The sequence below is a fragment of the Podarcis filfolensis genome (genome assembly GCF_964270895.1).
Source record: "Podarcis filfolensis genome assembly, chromosome: 18".
Lineage (NCBI taxonomy): Eukaryota > Metazoa > Chordata > Lepidosauria > Squamata > Lacertidae > Podarcis > Podarcis filfolensis.
The window spans coordinates 12,906,152-12,926,548 of record NC_139622.1 but is presented as its reverse complement, the minus strand read 5'-3'; the positions used below and the strand labels follow the sequence as shown (position 1 = coordinate 12,926,548).

The 20,397-nt window shown below is 48.5% G+C and overlaps 1 protein-coding gene across 3 annotated transcripts in view; it reads left to right on the top strand.

Annotated features, from left to right (window-relative positions):
- The window catches only part of LOC310753308 (3',5'-cyclic-AMP phosphodiesterase 4C-like), a 53,386-nt gene extending 39,056 nt beyond the window's left edge, over nt 1-14,330 (top strand). For all 3 annotated transcript variants that reach the window (XM_083594453.1, XM_083594454.1, XM_083594455.1), the window contains 9 exons: nt 4,182-4,275; nt 6,370-6,557; nt 6,967-7,065; nt 7,472-7,636; nt 8,245-8,344; nt 9,284-9,438; nt 9,768-9,890; nt 10,610-10,792; nt 11,335-14,330. In XM_083594453.1, the coding sequence (XP_083450579.1) occupies nt 4,182-4,275; nt 6,370-6,557; nt 6,967-7,065; nt 7,472-7,636; nt 8,245-8,344; nt 9,284-9,438; nt 9,768-9,890; nt 10,610-10,792; nt 11,335-11,835 (1,608 nt within the window). In that variant the 3' untranslated portion in view covers nt 11,836-14,330. The remainder of the gene's footprint in view (nt 1-4,181; nt 4,276-6,369; nt 6,558-6,966; nt 7,066-7,471; nt 7,637-8,244; nt 8,345-9,283; nt 9,439-9,767; nt 9,891-10,609; nt 10,793-11,334) is intronic.
- Nucleotides 14,331-20,397: the final 6,067 nt, after the last annotated feature.

Below are 20,397 nucleotides of genomic sequence, written 5' to 3'. Positions count from 1 at the left end.
TCCAAAGCAGGGCCGAATTTAGGTTTGATGCGGCCCTCAGTTCCTGAAGGCAATGGGGCCCTTTCTATGTCCAGCTGTCCTTTGTCAACAACAAATTGCCACTCTTTTTTGTGTTGAATATATGCTAGATGGTCATTGATGAACCTCATAGGCATCTCAAGCCATTTACACATCACAAATAGGAGCCTACACAACGCAAAACACTGTTGCTGGATGTAGATTTTGTTTTATTTGTTTTTTTCCCCTTATACAGTATTTTGGAAATGTACATCCAGGTATTTTTCCCTTTACATTTTTTGGGGGGGGCCCAAGAGAGTGGGGCCCTAAGCTAGAGCTTGTTGAGCTTCTACGTCAATCCGGCACTGGTCAGATCCAGCAACCAGCCTCTGTTTATGTTCTTGTTGCAAAGCCGGGGATGGAGAATAAAGAAAGCGTCGGGAAGCTGTCTCTCTGCCAGCTGCTTTTCTCTGGACAGACACGAGAGGGGGGAGAGAGAGCTTGTCCCCTGTGGCAGCTGAGCCCCCTCCCAATGCCCACCTTGCCCACCCAAAGGCAGCTCCGAAGTCTTGCCCGCTTCTTCCGTCCTCCTCCTTCTCCCCGTGCGCGCCTTGCAGCTGCGTCTGGGTACCACCGCGCGGTAGCAGCATCCCCAGGCTCCCGCCAGCCAATCGGGAGGCGGAACGGGCTCCTGCCCCTCTGCCCGCGGCTTCTGATTGGGCGGCCGCCGAGAGAACAGCTCACCTGGCGCATCCCTCCGGCTCGGTGATGCAGGGGGACCCCCGTCGCCAGCGCTTCCTCCTCGCCGCTGAGCTTTGCAGAGAAACCCCCTTGTCTTTCTTTCTTTTGGCGGGGCTTTTGTTGAGGAGAGATTTCTTTCCTCCTCCCCTTTTTGGGTTTGGGGGCTCAGGCCCCCACTCCATGCAGCTCCGTGGCCTGGCTCCTGCAGGGCAGGTGGCGGTGCGCTTCGGAGGCGGAGAGGAGGGTCGGCTTGCGGGCAGCAGCGCGCTGGGCAGGCGGGGGACGGGGACGGTGCGATGCCCGACGCCAGCCCCCCAAGGTTGCTCGTGTTCCAAGACCCCATCGCTCAGGTAAGCAAGCGGAGCACAGGTGCCCCTTCCAAAGGTTGGCAAGCGAGGGGGCAGCAGCAGCAGCAGCAGCAGCAGCAGTGGGGACTTTTGATCTCCTGCAAAGGTTTGGCACGGTTTTTGTTTTTAAAATGGGTGTGCGCCCCCCCCCAGCCAGGGGTGTGTGTGAATGCATGCTTGATCTGTGAAACTCGCCATCTCAGGATGTGTGGGTGTGTTTTTTTAATTATTTAATTTGTTTATTTTTTAAAAAAATATTTTCATTGAATTTACCATTTTTATCATCGTCGCAATCTTTATTTCAAAAACAAAATACCTTATAAATCCTCAAAACCCCCCCCCCCCCGCCCAGTGACTACCCTCAACTTCCCTTTCTAGTTTTTTGGCATATTATCTCTCCCTGCTCATTGGTTACTTCTTATTCTTTATTTTTGTTGTTGTTGTTGTTGTTTAGTCGTTTAGTGGTGTCTGCCTCCTCGTGACCCCCTGGACCAGAGCACGCCAGGCCCTCCTGTCTTCCACTGCCTCCCACAGTTTGGTCAAACTCATGCTGATAGCTTCAAGAACACTGTCCCACCATCTTCTCCTCCGTCGTCCCCTTCTCCTTGTGCCCTCCATCTTTCCCAACATCAGGGTCTTTTCCAGGGAGTCTTCTCTTCTCATGAGGTGGCCAAAGTCTTGGAGCCTCAGCTTCAGGAACTGTCCTTTCAGTGAGCACTCAGGGCTGATTTCCCTCAGAATGGAGAGGTTGGATCTTCTTGCAGTCCATGGGACTCTCAAGAGTCTCCTCCAGCACTATAATTCAAAAGCATCCATTCTTCGGCGATCAGCCTTCTTTATGGTCTAGCTCTCACTTCCATACATCATTACTGGGAAAACCAGAGCTTGAACTATATGGGCCTTAAATAATTCTTCTTCTTCTCTTATCATTTTAACATCCTGTTTCTCTTTCTACATTTGTTAATTGCAAGTGTTGAGTCAAACCCTGCATGTGAGTCCATTCCTTTACAATGATTCTGTAAATATGACATAAATGGTTCCCAGGTCATGAGGACTGGAAGCTTGCTTTGTTTTTAAGGACTAGCTTAGTGGTAGAGCAAACTGCCCTGCAGGTTGGATCCCCAATGGCACCTCCAGGTAGGGGTGGGAAAGTATTTCAAATGTAAAAAAAAAAAAAGACCCTTTCAAAACCTTGCATTTGGTGGGGGGGGGGAACGACACCCTAAATCTCAAAGTCTTGCTAATGCTTTTTGAGGATTTCAATATTTACCAATCTCCCTAGTGAATCCAACAGCACCCATTGTTGCAAATGCTTTAAAAACCACTAAAACTGGAATATAAATCCATCGTTTTGCAAGCTGCCCCGAGTATGGAATCCCTCCTGCCCGCCCCCCGGCCTCCACCATTTTTTCATAAAATTGTTTTGCCTTGACTCATTTCTGCGTGTGCTGCAGCTGGCATCCCGTAATTGCAACTTTTATGGGTCTCCTGCAGTTCTTGGGACTTCTGAGAGACCCTCCCCACCTCGTATTCCCTGCTCGCTTTTTACGAGGAGCTGAGAGGCGTTGCCATTCTCTCCCTTACACGTCACCCCAAATCTCTGAGCTACGAGAGACTCCGGGGGTCCCAGGTATTTGGAACGAAAACAGTCAGAGACTGCTGGCTTTGGGATAGATGGTTTTATTTGCTCCTCTGTACAACCTGAGCATAGAGGCTCACAGCATCACGACCCCCAACAGATCTCGCTTTGGATCTAGCGGGTCTCTGTGTCTCCAGCTTCCAGCTCAACTCCCACCCAAAAACTCTGGCTCATGATCTCCTATCTAGCAGCTAGGCAAGGGGGGGCAGAGGAAAGAGCCCCACCCCTTAGCCTGGAGGGCCCCCCATGTTTAGTTGCAGCTCCTGCCACCTGACTCGCTCTTTTGGGGTGCTGATGAGGACACTCAAATGCAGGGCCAGATTTAGGTCTGATGTGGCCCTCAGCTCCTGAAGCTAATGGGGCCCTTTCTATGTCCAGCTGTCCTTTGTCCACAACAAATTGTCACTGTTTTTTTGTGTTGAATAGATGCTATATGGTAATTTATGGACCTAATAGGTATCTCGGCTCTATGCACTTGTAGTTCTACAGGGAGAGGAATTGCAGCTATCCTGGAAGATCTTTTCCTCTAGATCAGTTGTGGGGGACCTGCACCCCTTCAGATGTTGCTGCACTCCAGCTCTCATCATCCCCAGGCAGCGTGGACTAGTGGTCGGAGTTGCGTACCAACGTAGACTTGCCACAGACAAATTCAATGATATTTGGAACTGGTTTTTATAAATACTGTATTAGGTTAAGGTCTGGTTACCTACAATAACATATTGGGGGGGGCAATGTGTACATTTTTGTTGTCGCTTGTGGGTGCTATTTTCTTATCTTCTTTTGTGTCTTATCTTACTCTGTGCACTTGTAATCTTAATAATAATAATAATATTTATTTATACATACATACATACATACATACATACATACATACGGTACATACATACATACCCTGCCCATCTGGCTGGGTTTCCCCAGCCACTCTGGGCTGATTCCAACAATAGATTAAAAATACATTAAAACACCAGTCATTAAAAACTTCCCTAAACAGGGAATAAAGAGAAGATACAGTGATACCTCGGTTTCCAAACGTCTCAGAAGTCGAACGTTTCAGTTTCCGAATGTTGAAAACCCAGAAACAGATGCTTCTGATTTCGAACGCACCTCAGAAGTCAAACGGCTTCCACTGAGTCCCCTCCTCCCCCGGTCTTCCAGAACAGGTTGCGTTTGAAAACCGAGGTACCACTATATATATATTTTTTTAAAGGATGGGGGAGTCAAGCCACATCTAGAATGGATCGCTGCATCCCATCTGCCCAGAGGCATCTCGCTGCCTCCCAGAGTCCTTTCCTATTGGGTCATGAGGACTAGAAGCAATTCTCCACGTTTGCCAAAACTCTCATCCCCTTGAAAACACGGCTCTTAACTTTTGGCTCGATGCAAATTCTCCTGCAGCAGAGGCTGCCTGTGAGTTGCTCCTTTGAATTATTGAACTATTTCCTGCTCTCTCCCCCCAGTTCAAAAGGATGCTGAATCGGGAACTGACCCACCTCTCCGAAACCAGCCGCTCCGGAAACCAAGTGTCGGAGTACATCAGCAGCACTTTCTTGGGTGAGTCCCCCAGGGCAGCGCAATGGGGAGACGGAGAAGAGAAGGTTGGGGGTGCAAGGATCACTCACCTGCAAAAAGGGGAGTGCACTCGCCTTTCTCCTTTCCTGCCTGGCCTCGGTGCTGATCATGCCCAGGTTGTGGGTTCGAGCTGCACTCTTCAGCAGCCCATTCACTCTCCAAACTCCTTTTGAGAGGCAAACTGTCCATAGCTCAGTGGTAGGGCAATTCCCAGGTTGGGCTGGGAGAGGTTCTCCTACCCCAAACCCCGAGGAGTTTCTGCCGGTCAGTGCAGATTTATGTATAAGCTAAACAAGCTATTGCTTAGGGCCCCACTCTCTTGGGGGCCCCCCAAAAAATTAAAGGGAAAAAACAACAACTGGATGTACATTTCCAAAATATAAGATAAAAAACAAATGAAATAAAACCTACATCCAGCAACTGCGTTTTGGGTTGTGTCAGCAAGTCATGGGCCCCGCCTGCTAGCCTGCTCCCTAAAATATCACCGGTTTGCTCCTTCTATATATAGGGTGCTGACATTCTGCATGGAGTGGTTGCAGGGCAACATGTGCAAATGGCTTGAGATACCTATTCCATCAATGACCATCTAGCACAGGCACCCCCAAACTCAGCTCTCCAGATGTTTTGGGACTACAACTCCCATCATCCCTAGCTAACAGGACCAGTGGTCAGGGATAATGGGAACTGTAGTCCCAAAACATCTGGAGGGCCGAGTTTGCCTATGCCTGATATAGCATATATTCAACACGAAAAACAGCGACAATTTGTTGTGGACAAAGGACAGCTGGACCCTGTTACCTTCAGGAGCTGAGGGCCTCACCAGACCAATGGTCCAACTCTGTAAAAGGTAGCTTTACTGCATAAATTATTTAGAACCATATGGACTAGCACCTCCCGTAACCAAGGTTCTGTTTGTGGGCTTCCCATCTGGCCGGCCACCTTCTTACGTTTCGATATCCGCTTTTTACAAATTAAAACATCAGCGCTGGATTTAAAACACAGTGCAGGAAAACAAGTGTGTGCGTGCATATGTATGTGTGTGTATATATATATATATATATATATATATATATATATATATATATATATATATATAAAATGTATACACACACACACACACATATATATACGGCGAGTATTAAGGAAGAGGTTCCCTTCCTCTGTGCCTGTGCATTTGTGACGGAGGCAAGAGCGAGAAGAAGCCTCTCCGGGGTGAGGTGGGGAGAGAGACCCTGTCTGCTCTCTGGAAACATCACTTTGGGGAGAGGACCGGCATTCCAGCACGCAGCATCTCCCGTTGCCATAGCGTCGGTAATATTATTAGCCTCCTCTGACGTCAATCCTTGCGTGCCTCGGGAATATTGGGGCGGGGGTCTCCCTCGGAACAGCAGGAGACTCGTGCGAGAGGCCGGGCAGGAGGGGGATATTCGACATGGGCCGCCTTTGCTGTGTCCTCCAGAGACCATGCTCCAGAAGAGGACCAGCCAGGGCCCTTTTTAAAGGGGGGGGGGCTTTAAAAAGAGAAGGGGATTGGGCAAGCAGGGCTAGAATCGAGGAGGAGAACGAGAAAAGCCGGTCCTCTCTCCTTCCTCTTATCATCCCCTGTGCCAAATCACAGACTGTAAGCTCCTTGTGGCAGGGACCTGTTTTCTTTGGGCTTCGAAAAGCTTAATGCAAATCTTCGCCTTGTGGATAATTTATTTTGGGGGGGGGGCTGTTTGTCGCTTCTGATGAGGTTTTAGTTCATCCTGCCTGTGGGAAACTGCTCTCCACACCCCAAAGACGGTTCTAGTGTGCATTGTTTCATGGTGGGCAGCCGAGAGGGTCGTCCCTCGACCCCACCGGAAGTGGCCTGCCCCAGAGTCAATTTACACCTGTGTTTAATAATAATAATAATAATAATAATAATAATAATAATTTATTTACACGACACCCATCTGGCTGGGTTTCGCCAGCCACTCGGGGCAGCTTCCAACAAAATATTAAAAATGCAATTTATTTATTTTTAAATCAGACATTTTTCTTTCAATGAATGGCATGCAGTGAATTTTATATCCACCCCTCTGCCTGTTTCAGACAAGCAGCATGAGGTGGAGATCCCAACCCTGGTCCCTAAGGAGAAGGACAAAGAGAAGAAGAAGAAGAAGCGGCCGATGTCACAGATCAGCGGCGTGAAGAAACTGACGCACGGGTCCAGCTTCCGCTGCGTGGCCGCCATCCCTCGCTTCGGGGTCAAGACGGAGAAGGAGGGTCTGCTGGCCAGGGTGAGGAGGAGGGCAGGTGCGGGGCTTGGGGGAAGCTGGTTCCCGGTTCCAGGAAGCTGGGTGCAAATCCGATTGTTATAAGAAAAAACACTGCTCCTTTTGGGTACCCAAGAGCCCGTCTAGAGTCCTTATGTAGGTTCTCTGCTGGTAGGAGAAAATAACAGAGGCCAAGCAGAGAATATTGAGAAGCAAAGCGGCTAGTGAACCTGATCTTTATTGAACTGTTGCAACAGGGTCCTCACTCCCCACACACAGGAGGGAGGAGGAACCCAGAACAATGGTGTGCAAGCTCTTATATAGATTCCTGAAATTGCCCACCCTGTAGCCCACCCCCAAATACATCAGACATACATCACAGAAAGGGGTGGTCCCCAGCAGAGCTTTGACAACCCTGCCCTCTCCTCCTTAGGAACTGGAAGACGTGAACAAGTGGGGCTTAGACGTCTTCAAGATTTCTGAGTATTCTGGCCACCGCCCTTTGACAGTCGTCATGTACAGCATCTTCCAGGTGAGAGGGGGCCCTGGGGGACGGGTGCTAGGAGTTTGATGGGAAGGGGGCAGTGGGGACCTGTACCAGCCAGCCTCTTCGGCACCACCCTCCCCCGTAATAATTTATTATTTATATCCCACCCATCTGGCTGGGCTTCCCCAGCCACTCTGGGCAGCTTCCAACAAAATATTAAAATACAATAATTAATCAAATATTAAAAGCTTCCCTAAACTGGGCTGCCTTCAGATGTCTTCTAAAAGTCAGATAGTTGTTTATTTCTTTGACATCTGATGGGGGGGAGTTCCACAGGGCGGGCACCACTACTGTAATCGATTTGGATCATCATAAAAGATGTGGGACGAAAAGTGCTATTTAAATGACTGACAAGTCAGGGGCGCCTTCTTCTGCACCCTTCGCCCTGCAGGAAAGAGACTTGCTGAAATCTTTCCAAATTCCCGCTGACACCTTCATCACCTTCATGATGACCTTGGAGGACCACTACCACGCGGACGTGGCCTACCACAACAACATCCACGCGGCCGACGTGGCCCAGTCCACCCACGTCCTGCTCTCCATGCCGGCTCTGGAGGTGAAGAGGAAATTCTGGGGAAGGCAGGGAGGAGAAGAGTTGGGGGGTCACGCAACATAACTCTGCTGGGCTTCTTTTTAGCTTGTGGCTCGCAGTATCAAAGAACTATAGCACTGGAAGGGACCCTGAGGGTCATCCAGTCCAACCCTCTGCAATGCAGGAATCTCAGCTTAAGCATCCACAGTGAATCTCTAGTGGCAGAGAGTTCCACAGGACTGGGCTGATGACACTAAAGCCTTGGTTGCTCATTGCTTGTCAACTTGGGGAATGGTTTATATTGCAGGCTACCTTGTGGTCCTTGGATGAAGGGTACCGTAGATAAATAGAATAAAATAAATGAGCAACAGCACTCCGGCATTTGTTCTTGGGCTTGTGAATGAATAGGAAGACCTTGAACCAGGCTCAGTAGTTGATTCCCCCATCCGAAAACTGGCTGCCACATTCTGCCCCAGCCTTGCAGTAATCCAGCCTTGAGGACCACAGTGGTCACTTGCCTCCTGACCAATGCCCAGCCTGGCTCCCCAGTTTGAGTTCTGCTCACCCCATCATTAGCTTTGTCTTCCTCACTTTCCTCCCGTTTTTGTCTCCCCTCCATCTGCTTGCTCCAGGCCGTCTTCACCGACTTGGAGATTTTGGCCGCCATATTTGCGGCCGCCATCCATGACGTCGACCACCCTGGGGTCTCCAACCAGTTCCTGATCAACACCAGTGAGTAGGCCGTGTCGGCTGATTGGGGGCAATTCCAGTCTTTCCAGCTGTTCCTGAGAATGTCTCCTCCAGTCATTCCTTCCTTAGCCTGGGGTAGGTTTGCCCCACTTTGCATAGGACGTCCCAAAGTGAAGGGCAAAAAGCGATAACAAGAGGACAGGATGCCTGGACTAGGAAAAGGGCCTCTTGTAGCCTGATAGTTCTGCAAATGTGTGGGATGTGATCCATGAGAGGCAGTCAAGTACAACATTCCTTGCGATGCTAGAGAAGACATGCGAGGGAATGTTTGGTCCAGCCGGTCGAAACTTCCTGTTCCTCCTGGCTGGAACATCCTTCCTTTTGCATGTGACCTTACCTGTCCAGGTAATAAAAGGACGAGTCACATAGCACCTCTTTTTGACTTCCTTCTTCATTTCACCCACTTCTAGCTAGGACTGCTCTGCTAGCTCCTAGAAGCACTGGGATTATACCCCCATATGGGGCAGATCCACATCTACATATTTGTAACTTAGTCTGCCTTCAGGAATCCAACTGTGAACTGATGTGAGTCAGCTTCTTTCACTGACTTTGAATAAGATTGTGGCCTCTTTATTCTTTTAAGAGGGATTCAAGGGAACTTACCAGGAACGTACAAGTCAATTTGAGACAGATTGAATTGTATAATAGTGAGAGGCTCACACGAGCCTGCGACCAGCTATCTGCTGTGCTATCTGCTGTGTAACTCTGCTACATAAAGGAATTTGCTAGCGCAAGTTAGGAAGGATATGAATAAACAATATATCCTCTCCTGCCACCCTGAACATTCCCACAAAATGTTGGTTGGCTGCTTCAAGCCCCTATGTGAATCTTCTCCCTTACTCTCTTTCTCACTCACATGTATGGCCTCCTCTGATCCGGAGACACCACCTGTCAAACTGACCACCCTTTTTCCGTCCCTAGATTCGGAGCTGGCGCTGATGTACAACGATGCGTCGGTACTTGAGAACCACCACCTGGCCGTGGGCTTCAAGCTCCTGCAAGAGGAAAACTGCGACATCTTCCAGAACATCTCCAAGAAGCAAAGGCAGTCTCTTCGCAAGATGGCCATCGACATGGTGAGGAGCTCAGGGCTTAGCTTAATTTGGGAGCTGCTGTTTTGTTTAATATTGCTTCTTTTGTTCAATAGATTATAAATATAATCTCTTGTTAATCATATAATATGGCTTTTCCTTTAGTTGTGAAGTTTGGCTTATTTTTTAGTTGTTGCCTTGTTCGCAATGTTTTATAGATTGCAATTGTTTCACTGCTGATTTGCTGTATTTGTGATGTTCTAATACGTTTTATCACGTTGTTATTATTTGTTGTTTGCAAGCCGCTTTGGGATTAATTTGAATGGCAAGCGGCATAGAATAAAATCCTTTCCCCCCATGGTTTCTGGTCTCAGGTCCTGGCAACAGATATGTCCAAACACATGAACCTTCTGGCTGATCTGAAGACGATGGTAGAGACCAAGAAGGTCACCAGTTTGGGGGTCTTGCTTTTGGACAACTACTCCGACCGCATTCAGGTGAAACTTCTTTTGGAGGGGACAGGGGTTCGATGATCCTTCAGGGGGAGGGCAACCCCATCCAGGGCAGGAAACTGACCCATTTCTCAGACACACGAACTTGGCAGGATTCGAGCTCAGCTCACTTTTGCTCATCCATCCTGCCACTGCATCCAATTAAATTAAAGATTAAAATCAGGATATAATTTTATTCAACATAATGTATCATCACAGGGGAGTCTGCTGCCTGCCAGGCAGACTCCTCCATCGGTGTCATGGGCATAATAATAATAATAATAATAATTAAAAAAAATATTTATACCCCACCCATCTGGCTAGCTTCCAACAAAAGATTAAAAATACATTAAAACATCAGTTGTTAAAAACTTCCCTAAAGAGGGCTGCCTTTAGATGTCTTCTAAACGTCAGATAGTTGTTTATCTCCTTGACATCTGATGGAAGGGCGTTCCGCAGGGCGGGTGCCACCACCGAGAAGGCCCTCTGCCTGGTTCCCTGTAACCTCGCTTCTTGCATTGAGGGAACCACCAGAAGGCCCTCGGGAGAGGGACCCCGGTGTCCGGGGTGGAGATGCTCCTTCAGGTCTACTGGGCCGTTTAGGGCTTTCAAGGTCAGCACCAACACTTTGAATTGTGCTCGGAAACGTACTGGGAGTCCAATACGTTCCTCCAAATGTCACCCGAGGGTTCACGCTTGACAGCGACACATATCTGCCCTTCCAGGTGCTGCAGAACATCGTTCACTGCGCAGACCTCAGCAACCCGACCAAACCCCTGGAGCTGTACCGCCAGTGGACGGACCGGATCATGGTGGAATTCTTCCACCAGGGAGACCGGGAGCGGGAGAAGGGCATGGAGATCAGCCCCATGTGCGACAAGCACAACGCCTCCATAGAGAAGTCCCAGGTGGGTGCGCCAAGGGGGGCTTGTCGATGGGTTGGGGGGGAGCACCCTCCAAGGAGGAGCCACACCTGCAAACGAGGGGGCTTCCTGTGGAAATACACTGTCTTTCGAGTTACAGCTTCATCTCCCTACACAATTGTGAGCGTTTTGTGGGTTTCCGATGCCGAATGTATGTTCAAATGTTTCTCGCTGTCCGCTTTCTGTGACCATTCACCAAACTTTCCGCTTGCACCTTGTACGATTCCCTTTTGGAGGGGGCCACAGACATCTTCTGCATCTGGTTTCCTAATTTATTTTATTTAATGTTTTGACCCAACCTGGACAGCTTTTTTCCTTGTCTTGTTTTAAGGAGAGTGGGCGATGCCTCTGGTTCATTTCTGAGTTTTGCCAGCCGGTTTCCAGTCACACCTTGTATTTATCTGAGCCAGTTGCAAAAATGCATGATTTTATTTTACTTTTTGAATTGAGACTGGCATCCTGGGAAGCGAAGGGCGTTCCTTGCATCTGCGTCCTCTCAGCCCCTGTCTTTGTCTCCCTTCCGGCAGGTGGGATTCATCGACTACATCGCTCACCCTCTCTGGGAAACCTGGGCTGACCTCGTCCACCCGGACGCCCAGGAGATCTTGGACACCCTCGAAGACAACCGCGAATGGTACCAGAGTATGATCCCGCACAGCCCCCCGCCGCCCCCTGACGGGCTGGCATCCGAGAAAGGGGCCCCGGACAAGTTCCAGTTCCAGCTCACGTTGGAAGAGGAAGATGGAGAGGATTCGGGCGCCGAGAGCCCCCTGGAAGAAGACCACAGCGAGGCGAAAACCCCAGGGACCACCGATGACTCAGAGTCGGCCCCCGAGCCTCTGGCGTCCCCCATGGACAATCAGGGCAGCCCCCCAAGGAACGTCCTGGCAATGCAGAACTTTGATAACCGGAGGACACTTTTGCAGAGTGACGGGGGCTCTGCAACGGGGGCCACCACCAAAAGGAGCACAACCGAGGCCGGTCTTGATCAAGAAGGGAATATCACCTTCCTGCCCCTTGGGACGTAACGGGGGAAGTGGGGTTGGGGAAAAGGCACTGTTGTCGCTCCATCTTGGTGGCGTCACGGGGTGGGTGTGTCTTGAAAGGCCTCTCCGCCACCGGAAAAGGTCCGCCATGGTGGTTTCCTTGCCCTCTTCCCGAGAAAACTGTGGAAGAACGCCAACGGCGGGCGTGTGCCCAGGGGCAGAAGGCCACGCCTCGCCCCTCTTGTCTTCCTCCCAGCATTTTCTGCCCATGGAGCCAGGGTTGTGCCACAAGCCCAGCCGTGGGGAGAAATCTTCCCCCTTCCTCCTGGGAACTGCGTGGTTCCAATGGGGATCGAGCCCACGGGAGAAGAGGATCCATGGGCGACCGCAGGCTTTGTGGGCAGAGGGTCGCCAGTTCCGTCCCTGACAACTCCCATTTTTTTATTTTTTAAAAAATGATTTTGGGTAACTGACTCTGAGTATATTTCAGTAACCTCACCGGGCTGAGAAATGGCCTTTCTCCCCGTCTGTGAGACTGACTTTGAGGATCCGCTGGGGGTCTGTCTAAATGCATATGAACTGCCCGACTTGCATTCTCTCCCAATGTTGGTTTCACTGGTGGGGTGGTGGAGCTTGGGCTGTGGGTGGTCCAGGGTTCGAATCCCGATTCTTGGTCCAGGTTGGAATCCCACTTTGGCTTGAGACCTTGCGTGTGACGTGGGGATGGATGGGTGAGTTGCACTGGGCTTGGAAAGGCCCCTTTGGGTGTTGCTTCTGCAAGCGGAGGGCTGTGCAGAGAGAAAGCACCCAACGCCGCTCTCCCCAGCACAAGCAAACCAGTATCCCTCCAGTGACCTGAGAAATTGCCTCCAGTTCTTGCTCTTCACCCAACAGGCTCCCCATGGGAGCAAGAAGCCCTTGCCCTGCAGTGGGAGATTCGCCTCCTTTATCTTCTCCCTTTCTAAGTCTGCTCCTGGAACCTGCAGGAATCCAGGCCTTGCTCCACGTTTCCTCGCCCCCGACAGCCGCGCTGGAAACAAACTTCGGCAGGCTAACGTCCCGCGCTGTCTTTTCTCCTCGATGGAAATATTTATAGACAGCTATTTTAAAAAAAGAAGAAATCTGCCATGTTTTTTCTCTTCAAGGCACTGCTTCGGAATGAAAACGCCCCTTACATTTCCTCCCCCACCCTTTCCATTTTCCATTTCCCCCTTTTGCAGTGTCCCCCCCCCCCGAAAGGGCAGAACAGATATAAATACTTTCAGGATTTGGGAAGAGATGAAGCTGGGTATTTTTAAAAGGAGATCGGGGTTGGGGATGTTCCCGGGAACAAAATAGGAAGTGAATAAGACATCCAGGGGGGGTGTATGTGAGGGGGAGAGACCCTGCGGGGTTAATTCATCTTTAGAGAAGACCCCTTAAGACTCTAAGAATCTTATATACAGTGGTACCTTGGTTCTCAAACTGAATCTGTTCCGGAAGTACGTTCCAAAACCAAAGCGTTCCAAAACCAAGGTGCACTTTCCCATAGGAAGTCATGCAAAACGGATCAATCAGTTCCAGACTTTTAAAAGCAACCCCAAAAACTGCAATTTAATGTGAATTTTACTATCTAATGAGACCATGGATCGATAAAACGAAAGCAACTACCAATGCACTGTGCTACAAAATAAATAAGACAGTATTGTAGATGGTAAATTTCTTTTTAAAATCTTGGCTGCCCTGATGATAGTCATTGTTTGGATGGGGGCCTTTTATCCATTTCCGCAGTCACACAATCAATCTATCAGTAGCTGAACTGGGTTCCGCACAGTCACAGAAACAAATGAACAGAAAAAGCCTCAAAAACAAAAACGCAAAATAAAGAGCAAAGACCAAAGCGCCAAACTTAATCCATTCCGGAAGTCCATTTGACTTCCGAAATGTTCGAAAACCAAGGCGCGGCTTCTGATGGGGCAGGCGCCCAGGAAACAATAGCCGACAGCCGCATTGGACGATCGGCTTCCGAAAAACATCCCAAAACCGGAAGATTCACTTCCAGGTTTTTGGCGTTTGGGAACCAAGGCGTTTGAGTACCAAGGCACCACTGTACAAGCAAGGAATTTGGCATGGGGGGAGTCCCCAAGCCACAGCAAACGAGGCTACCACCTTTAATTTATTAGATGAGTATATATTTTACGGAGCTTTTGTAGCCTTAAGTTTTAACAATAATAACCTGGAAGTGTTGAATTTGAAGTGTGCTAACCCTCACAACCAGTCCGCTCACCCCTGTTTCGTTGTCCGATACTGATATTACTGTGACTTGCGTTCAGAAACACTGCATTGTGTGTGTGTGTGTATATAATATAATATTTTTTTTCCACATGGCACTTTGAGTTTCCTGACCGGCCGCTGAGCCCTTGGCTGGGAACGGCACTTTGTTTTTCTACGGCACCTTGTCTCCCCCAGTATAATTTCCATGTAAAAAAACCAAATGCTGATTTATTTTATTTTATATATATTTTTAAAATCATGCTATAAAGCTACAGCACTTGAAACCTAAGTCTCTGCACCAAAGATCTTGCGATAACAGAAAAATGGGCAAAAGAAATGTTGGCGGGTGGGAAGATGGAAGTGTGGTGAGTTGGTTGTGATTATTATTATTTATGGAATTTATATACCGCCCTATACCCAGAGGTCTCAGGGCGGTTTGCAGTGGCAGTGATGAGGCCAGGGAGAAGGAGATACAGGTAAATTTAGGAAGCAATTCAAAGGAAGAGAGAGCCGACAATACGATGGCTGAGAACACATCTATTATTACAGTATTATTATTATATATACACCACTTCATTGTGAAAACAAAACAAAACATCAGAAGCATTTGGAAGCTGGGACAACCCAATCAGATGGGCGGGGTACAAATAATAAAATTATTATTATTACGATTATTAAGGGCACCAGAGGCTACTAGGCAATATGAAAGGGCCCTCTGAGCATGGGGCGACCTCCTCTTTTAAACCTTCCCTCTTTCCCCCAGAATACACTTTGAGAGGCATCATCACTACATCACTAGCATGCCACAAATGGGGAGGGGTAAAAGGTAAAAAATAAAGGACCCCCGGATGGTTAAGTCCAGCCAAAGGTGACTCTGGGGTTGCTGCGCTCATTTCGCTTTCGGGCCGAGGGAGCCGGCGTTTGTCCACAGACAGCTTTCTGGATCATGTGGCCAGCAGGAGAAACCGCTTCTGGAGCAGTGGGACACCGTGACGGAAACCAGAGCGCATGGAAACGCCGTTCACCTTCCCGCCGCAGCAGTTTATCTACTTGCACTGATGTGCTTCTGAACTGGTAGGTTGGCAGGAGCTAGGACAGAACAATGGGAGCTCACTCTGTTGTGTGGATTCGAACCGCTGACCTTCTGATCAGCAAGCCCAAGAGGCTCAGTGGCTTAGACCAGGGGTGGCCACAACTCCCAAGAGACTGTGATCTACTCACAGTTCAAGACTGGCAGTGATCTACCTGCTTTTTTGGGGTTCAGGTCAAAGTTGTTTGGGAGGTTGAGGTCAGGGTTGTTGAGCTTTCTAAGGGAGGACGAAAGCCCCGTTTTTAGGGGGGTGCAGGGTAATTTAAATGTTGAACTTTTGGGGGGGAGCCAGTGATCTACCACAGACATCCAGTGATCTACCGGTACATCAATATCTACCTGTTGGACGTGCCTGGCTTAGACCAAAGCACCACCTGTGTCCTCGTGGAGGAGTATACAAGGGTGACACAAGTTCAACATTAGGTCTCTTGATCAGACACCTTTCCCAAGGCCTCTCAAGTCCCCATCACTGAAAGAACAATGAAACTCTTGACATGTCCTTGCCCTCCGGACTTGTCTGGAGATGGGCTTTCAGAACACCTGCCTCTGCGGATGTCTATCGTTGCCCCCTTGATCACGCCCTGAGTGGGGTGCCATGGATGTGCTCTCCCGCTTGGGGAATTCTGGCGGGTTGCCCTGTTCCCGCTTCTTGGTTCATGGATGGAGGTGGAGCCCAAATTCACCTTTCTCTCAAGGTTCAAATGGCGCTGGAATGAGGAGAGTCGGTTAAAGTATGGATTTTCTACGAATTTATGAAGCTAGGCATCTTCCCTGGCCTGTCAAGTCGAAAGGATACATTCAGGCATAATGTTTGTAACATTGCAACAACTTTAAAGATGTGTCCCCCATGTCATTTCCGTAACACTATTTCAATCCTTCAGTCCTTCAGGGCATGTCTAGGTAGGACTGGGAGAAACTCTCCCCAAAGCCCTCCAGACCCACTGCCTCCTACACTGCTCTTGAGACAGCTCCTTTCTTCAGAACCATGAGGACTAGGCCAGGGGGAGGCAACCTAAGACCCGGGGGCCGGATCCGGCCCACGGATGTGTTTTCACATGAGTAGAACGTATCCTTTTATTGAAAATGCACCTCTGGGTTATTTGTGGGGCACAGGAATTCATTCATCCCCCCCCCAATATAGTCGGCCCCCCCCACTGAAAAGGTTTGATGACCCCTGAAGGACACTTCCTTCCTTCCTTCCTTCCTTCCTTCCTTCCTTCCTTCCTTCCTTCCTTCCTTCTCTCTTTCTCTCCCTTTCTCTCTTTTTCTTTCTTTCTTTCTTTTTCCCTCCTTCCTTCCTTCTCTCTCTCTCTCTCTCTCTCTCTCACACACACACACACCTTCTTTCCTTCCTTCCTCCCTCCTTCCTTCTCTTCCTTTTTTCCTCTCTTTCTTTCTTTCTTTCTTTCTTTCTTTCATTCTCTCTCTCTCTCTCTCTCTCTCTCTCTCTCTCTCTCTCTCTCTGTCTCATATCTTGATCTGCCAATCTGCCAGGAGAAAGGACACTGGGGCAGTGGCTGGGTGACCCGAAATGGACGATAAAAGAGGGGTGATAATCTCATTCCTCAAGTCTTTATCAAGAGGGCAAGCCGTGTCTTATGATACACTCTTTCATGGAAGAAGAGAGGCTCTGCCTGGGGCATTTGACGTTCTTCTTGTAAAGCCGCCTTTCAAGGAGAAGATGACAAATGCCCCTTTTCACCGCTCACCCCCAACCCTCCTTCCCTCTCTGCAAATCCGTCACTGACAGGCCCGGCTTCCAAATAACATAAATATTTAAGCCCAAGGTGGGACAGCTTATCTTTGCTGCCGGCTTGCTGCTTCCCCTCAGCACCCTTGATTCATTGCATGCATGTCAACGCCCGGTTCAAGATGTCTCCACGAGGATTTGTGGATTGCAGTTGGGGGGCCAGTTGGGCCGGCTTGCAAGAGCTCCCATTTCTCATATATATATATACAGGGTACCTTGGTTCTCAAACTTAATGTGTTCCAGAAGTCCGTTCCAAAACCAAAGCGTTCCAAAACCAAGGCGCGCTTTCCCATAGGAAGTCATACAAAACCATTCCAGACTTTTAAATGTTTAGTCATTTAGTGGTGTCCGCCTCTTTGTGACCCCCTGGACCAGAGCACGCCAGGCCCTCCTGTCTTCCGCTGCCTCCCGCAGTTTGGTCAGACTCATGTTTGTAGCTTCGAGAACACTGTCCCACCATCTCGTCCTCTGTCATCCCCTTCTCCTTGTGCCCTCCATTTTCCCAACATCAGGGTCTTCTCCAGGGAGTCTTCTCTTCTCATGAGGTGGCCAAAGTGATCCCTTCGTGGATCACTGCCTTGCGAAGGGGTGAAGTGGCTTGAATAACTCAGAGAAGCTATGAGCTCTGCCGTGCAGGGCCACCCAAGATGGACGGGTCATAGTGGAGAGTTTTGACCAAAGGTGATCCACCTGGAGCAGGAACCGGCAAGCCACTCCAGTATCCCTGCCACAAAAACTCCATGGACAAAGACAAAAGGCATATAAAAGTTATGACGCTGGAAGATGAGCCCCTCAGGTCGGAAGGCGTCCAACATGCTACTGAGGAAGAGCGGAGGACAAGTCCAAGTAGATCCTGAGCTGATGAAGCGGCTGGGCCAAAGCCGAAAGGACGCTCAGTTGCGGATATGCCTGGAAGTGAAAGGAAAGTCCAGTGCTGTAAAGAAAAATATTGCATAGGAACCCGGAATGTAAGAACCATAAACCAAGGTAAGCCGGATGTGGTCAAAAATGAGATAGCAAGACTTTTAAAAACAATCCCTCAAACAGCAAATTAATATACTCCAGGCGACTTCCAACATATATAGAAACAGAACCGATGTCTTCTAAAAGTTGGATAGCCACTTATCTCCTTGGTTCGGGGGGCCACATAACTCCATCCCCTTCCAACATTTCTCCCATGAAAACAGGGAGGTGCTAAGGAAATAAATAATAATAATAATAATAATAATAATAATAATAATAATAATAAATAAATAAATAATTTATACCCCACCCATATCTGGCTGGGCTTCCCCAGCTACTCTGGGCGGCTTCAAGCAAAATATTAAAATACAATAATTCATCAAATGTTAAAAGCTTCCCTAAACAGCAGAAAAGTGGGATCAAATCAGATCTGTAAATCCTGGGAAATAGGGGCACTCGGAGGGTGGTGCAGCTAGGCCGGGACCCGTGCCTCTGTGCATGTGCAGAGTGCCTCTCCTCTGCAGCAGCTGTGAAGGGATTCTTCCAGGATCCTTGCCACAACCTGGGTGTTTCCAAAACCTAAACTTAAAATTGGAGTTAGGTTGCCACCTTGTGGCCCCATGGCAAGTCTGTAGAATCTTCCGCCACATTGCAACAGATTTATGAACCGATACAAATCCCGTTCGTTCTCCCCTCTAGCACCCAAAAATAATAATCAAAATAGTGGACCTTTCCAGTATAGAGGACATTTGTGACGGAAAAAGTTGGTTCCACAAGTGTTTCTTTTGGCTTTTTTCTCCTGCCAGCCTCTGACTGGCTGTGGTTCCAGGAGGGAGAGTGAAATATACTCAGATTTCATGCTCTTTACTGCAGCTCGAAAAACAGTGAATGGATTTCCCCCCAAACCCCAGGCTTTAATATTTACACAATTAGTGTCCCATCTGATTGGTTGATTATGTTTCCCTCCTGGGGTCTGACTGGACCAATCGGGTTGTTGCATTGTAGGATCCTACCTGCCTATTGGTCTAGGATCCAAGCTTAGTACGTAACTGAGAGTTTAAAAGGAGAAGCTTTGGAATTAGGGGGTGATTGAGTTGAGGTGGTTGAGGAGGGAGGTTGGGGTTGAGGTTGGGAGGATAATAATAATAATAATAATAATAATAATAATAATAATAATAATAATAATTTACTTATACCCTGCCCATCTGGCTGGGTTTCCTCAGCCACTCTGGGCGGCTTCCAACAGGAGATTAAAAATACATTAAAACATCAGTCATTAAAAAACTTCCCTAAACAGAACAAAAAATTTTTTCCTTCCAGTAGCACCTTAAAGACCAACTAAGTTAGTTCTTGGTATGAGCTTTCGTGTGCATGCACACTTCTTCAGATACACTGAAACAGAAGTTGCCAGATCCTTCTATATAGTGAGAAGGTGGGGAGGGGTATTACTCAGAAGGGTGGTGGGAATGGGTGATTGGCAGATAGCTGTGATGAGCCTGTTGACGACTCTTAACGACTGCAATAGGTCTTACAGGAAAAAGCAAGGGGTGAGAAGGTGAAAAATGGCTTTGTCATGTATAATGAGATAAGAATCCAAGGTCTTTGTTCAGACCAGGTCTCTCCATGGTTTTCAGTTTGGTAATGAGTTGCAATTCAGCAGCTTCTCTTTCCAGTCTATTTCTGAAATTCCTTTGTAGTAATACAGCTACTTTGAGATCTTGTATAGAATGTCCTGGGAGATTGAAGTGTTCTCCTACTGGTTTCTCTGTCTTGTGATTCTTGATGTCCGATTTATGTCCGTTTATTCTTTGGCGTGTTGTCTTTGTCCATGGAGTTTTCTTGGCAGGGATACTGGAGTGGCTTGCCGGTTCCTCCTCCAGGAATTAAAGAACCTTTTATTGAGGGTAAAAGAGGAGAGCGCAAAATATGGTCTGAAGCTCAACATCAAAAAACCGAAGATCATGGCCACTGGTCCCATCACCTCCTGGCAAATAGAAGGAGAAGAAATAGAGGCAGTGAGAGATTTTACTTTCTTGGGCTCCATGATCACTGCAGATGGTGACAGCAGCCACGAAATTAAGAGACGCCTGCTTCTTGGGAGGAAAGCAATGACCAACCTAGACAGCGTCTTAAAAAGCAGAGACATCACCTTGCCAACAAAGGACTGTATAGTTAAAGCCATGGTTTTCCCAGTAGTGATGTATGGAAGTGAGAGCTGGACCACAAAGAAGGCTGAATGCTGAAGAATGGATGCTTTTGAATTCTGGTGCTGGAGGAGACTCTTGAGAGTCCCATGGACTGCAAGAAGATCAAATGGATCCATTCTGAAGGAAATCAGCCCTGAGTGCTCACTGGAAGGACAGATCGTGAAGCTGAGGCTCCAAGACTTTGGCCACCTCATGAGAAGAGAAGACTCCCTGGAAAAGACCCTGATGTTGGGAAAGATGGAGGGCACAAGGAGAAGGGGACGGCGGAGGACGAGATGGTGGGACAGTGTTCTTGAAGCTGTGAACATGAGTTTGAGGGAGGCAGTGGAAGACAGGAGGGC